Raw genomic sequence first — 3549 nt, forward strand, 5'->3', positions numbered from 1 at the left:
TCAGACTTTAAGGCTTATCTCATCAAAACGACGAAATCAATTTGATAGTTACCATTATTTTACATAATTAAGAATAGCAATCAAATGGGTCATATAATTTTCATCCAATAATAAAATTACTTCCTCTATCAATTTTAATATTATTAATTGGACAACTGAACAAGTAACTCACTTCATTTATAATTTAAAAACAGAAAAATCAATTTGATAACAAAATCTATGAAAAGTAAAAAACTTTTAAAAAAACATAAACAAAACTTATATTCTCTTTCTGTGCTAACTAATTGGTGCGTCTATTTGCCGCCAAGAATCGCTCTTCCATTCTCCACTCTTCTCTTCTTCTAAGACGCAATACAACAAACACATAGCGTGCAACTCAACCCACCACCCTCCTCCTCCTTCTTTCCATGGCGGCGGTCAACGGTGACGACAAGCCGCTGCAGAAAATCTCAGACGCATTCAAGGTTTTGGCTTCCGTGGCCCAAGATTCGAAGATCGCGGATATGGAGCTCGCTCCCTTCTCACGTGCCTGCACTCACGTCTGCCCTCTCTTTGGTTGCTTGGGCATCGCTTTCATGTTCGCTGAGAAGGATTTTGTCGCCAAGGTACGTGCAATTCCCGTTGTTATGCTCCCCCATAATTATTTTGTGAACCAAATTTGGCAACTTTACCGGTTGATTATCTGGAGATTGGCGGTGATCTAGGGTTTCATTTTTCCAATCTTTTCTTGGGGGGGGGGAGGTGAATCTTGTTATGTTTTGGGAGTGATGGAATTGCTGAATTTGGGGGTTTGAATCTCTTTTTATCATTTCTCTGGGCACTGTATATAATTAGAAATGAAGAAAATGTTATTTCTTTGGGATGAGAAAATTTAATCTTCTTGGGAAAACAAATGGGACAGTTTGGATTGGAGTAATGTTTCAGTAATTTACTTTCATCTTGTAATGATATTGAAAAATATAGTGAAATTCAACATGTGGTCTCAACACTAGAAGTAGGAGCTGTATGCTATTAGTTAGCATGATTTATCAATTCGGGTTGTTTCAAAGCTCTAGTTGATTATTTGATGATAACAGGTGCAAGATCTAGCAGAGGCATCGAATTCCATTAAGACATTGCAATCTATGATTGATCAAGATGTGCAGAACAATTGTGTGAGGACGGCAGGTAGCCATACAAGAAATCTGCTAAGAGTGAAGCGCGGACTTGACATGATCAGATTGCTGTTTGAGTATATGTTAGTTGCAGAGTATGTACATCACCCATGCTCTATAGTTAGCTTTGTGGTTTGTGTTGTGCAAGTTTCTTCTATCTACAATTTTCTATATTTCTTTTGAACAATTTTAAGACTATGCTAGGCACCAAAGAGTGAAAATAGAGTGGGAAAAAAATGAAGAGGGAGCAAATTATTGTACGAGGGGATTGCTTTTTAATCCGGATCCCTAGTTAAGGGGGAAAGAAGGAAACAGATGAACAAAAGCTTTCATGCTTTCCCTTTAAATTTATCCTTATTTGTGATTATTTTTTGGCACCTGTAAGAGGTAGGAGGCCTTGTGAGGATTTAAACCTGTTAAGATTATTGGGGATTATATTTTATTTTATTTTACCTGCGTTAACACATGATGGTTGTGCATTGTGCTACCCTATGTTAAAATAAGTCTACTGCTGACTACAATCTTGGGAAGCTAAGAAAGTGGTTTATTATGAAGGTAGGCAATGACCATCGGTTAGGGGACTCCTCCTTTAGTATAAACTTTTCTTCATATTTATTGATTATCTTCTCTCCACCATTCCCCAACCAGAACTTTCATTACATACATGATTCCACGAACTTCTGATCTAGTGATCTTATAATTATTTTGGGTATCCTTGACTCTCTTATTCTATCTCCTTGGTTAAAAGGTCTTAGCCCTGTGAGTCCTCTGGATTTTTTTTCTTTAAATGATTAAATCTCACTTCAAATTCCTATTTGGAAGTCACAGCTTCCTTGAAGGTGAAATCCTTTTTTTGGACAGTAGTGCTCAATAGAATTAACACTCACGATACTTCAAAATTGGATACACATTGATTTTTGCGCTGCTCCATGGCTAATCTTCTATGGAATCTGTGGTGAGTTTTCAATGTGTCCTAGAAAGGATCAGTTCTTGTTAACTAGGTTTGTTGGTTTTGGGAGAAGTATGGAAGCTAAATCTTTGTGGTAGTGTGCCATCGATGCTATTGGTGTGTTTGACCATGAAAGTGGCCAGTAGGTCAAGTCTAATTGAGCAGTTAAACAATCGTCAGTTGGTCCAGACAAGTTTTAAAGACACAGGTTAAAACAAATATAGTAATTAAAATACTATGATCATGAAATGTTCCTTAATGATGATTGCTTCCATGATCCTTCTCTTTTTTTCTCTTCCTTTTTCCTTTTGCTTTTAATGGACTTATTCTTTTTGCAATGTATATTTGTACAGGCAGAATCACTCAGTGTTAGCCTGTTATTGATCCGAGTTTCTGTATTTGTTTTGGCAGGGGAAGCTCCCTTAGGGATCCAGCTTCAAAGGCTTACGAGAAGGCATTGGCACCTTATCATGGATGGGCTATCAGGAAGGCTGTTTCTGCTGGGTTGTATACCCTTCCAACGAAGGAACAACTATTGGTGAAATTCAATGAGGATGGTAAGTGTAGAATTAAGTTTTGCTATTACATTCAATGAAGTTTAAACTCTTAGGAAGTAAGTTGAAGTTCATTTCTTGAAAGGGGGATTTGAATATATATAGTTTAATACATATTACATTTATAATAGAGCACTATGACCTCAATTGATCCATGTATCCTGGCAGACCCCACCCAATAAATCAAGGCTTAGATGGTCTTCTTATTGAAATCTATTTATCATGAAATAGGAATAGTTAATAGTTGACATTTTCGTGCCTTCTAAAGTTGGCAATCACATGTCTTAGGTATATACACCGGGCTGTTGCAACTTGCGATGTATGTACTTAATAATAGCTTTTAGAAGTGTGGAACATGCAAGTATTTCTAGTTATTCAAATCTTGTCAGTAAACATATGCATTTATGATATCATGATGCTTATTTTTCTTTCTCGTTACTTAATTATAATCTCTCTTTCTTTTTTCAGAGGCGACAGCCAGAGTCCTAATGCAAAATTATGTCACCGCATGTACACCTGTACTCCAATACGTTGACAATCTCTTCATTTCCAGAGATTTGGGAACAGATTGGTGAACGATTCTTGAATAATTGTATTCAGATTATACAATGTAATTCGCTACAGAAAGTTCATAAGATGAATAATGCATTAACTAAATTCATTTGTTGTACAATTTATCTATATTACAATAGTTGGTAGTGTGGATTTGATAGGTATTGTCATGTGATTGGATCAACCCTAATCAAAATGGAAAATGTTGTGCGTAGAAGGAATAACCTCTCATGCGAAATATTTACTGTGGTAATCATTATCTTGATGAAATATGTGTTGCTATTGGTGATTTCTTGAGCTCAAACATACCAGTTTCTCAAAGGATTCTGATAAGAAGAGG

At 36.3% G+C, this 3549-nt stretch overlaps 1 protein-coding gene across 1 annotated transcript; it reads left to right on the top strand.

Annotated features, from left to right (window-relative positions):
* Window positions 1-271: 271 nt before the first annotated feature.
* LOC107483133 (accelerated cell death 11) lies at window positions 272-3330 on the top strand. Its single transcript, XM_016103755.3, has 4 exons — window positions 272-605; window positions 1077-1249; window positions 2515-2660; window positions 3126-3330. The coding sequence occupies exons 1-4, from the start codon at window positions 408-410 to the stop codon at window positions 3230-3232; spliced, it is 624 nt and encodes a 207-aa protein (XP_015959241.1). The 5' UTR covers window positions 272-407; the 3' UTR covers window positions 3233-3330.
* The last annotated feature ends 219 nt before the right edge of the window (window positions 3331-3549 follow it).

The sequence above is a fragment of the Arachis duranensis genome, chromosome 4 (genome assembly GCF_000817695.3).
Source record: "Arachis duranensis cultivar V14167 chromosome 4, aradu.V14167.gnm2.J7QH, whole genome shotgun sequence".
Lineage (NCBI taxonomy): Eukaryota > Viridiplantae > Streptophyta > Magnoliopsida > Fabales > Fabaceae > Arachis > Arachis duranensis.

Excerpts from the sequence above, each read along its gene's own strand:
- LOC107483133 (XM_016103755.3), top strand. The coding sequence starts at position 408 with ATGGCGGCGGTCAACGGTGACGACAAGCCGCTGCAGAAAATCTCAGAC. Across the intron at positions 606-1,076 it reads AGAAGGATTTTGTCGCCAAG|GTGCAAGATCTAGCAGAGGC; the intron begins GTACGTGCAATT and ends TGATGATAACAG. Across the intron at positions 2,661-3,125 it reads GGTGAAATTCAATGAGGATG|AGGCGACAGCCAGAGTCCTA; the intron begins GTAAGTGTAGAA and ends TTCTTTTTTCAG.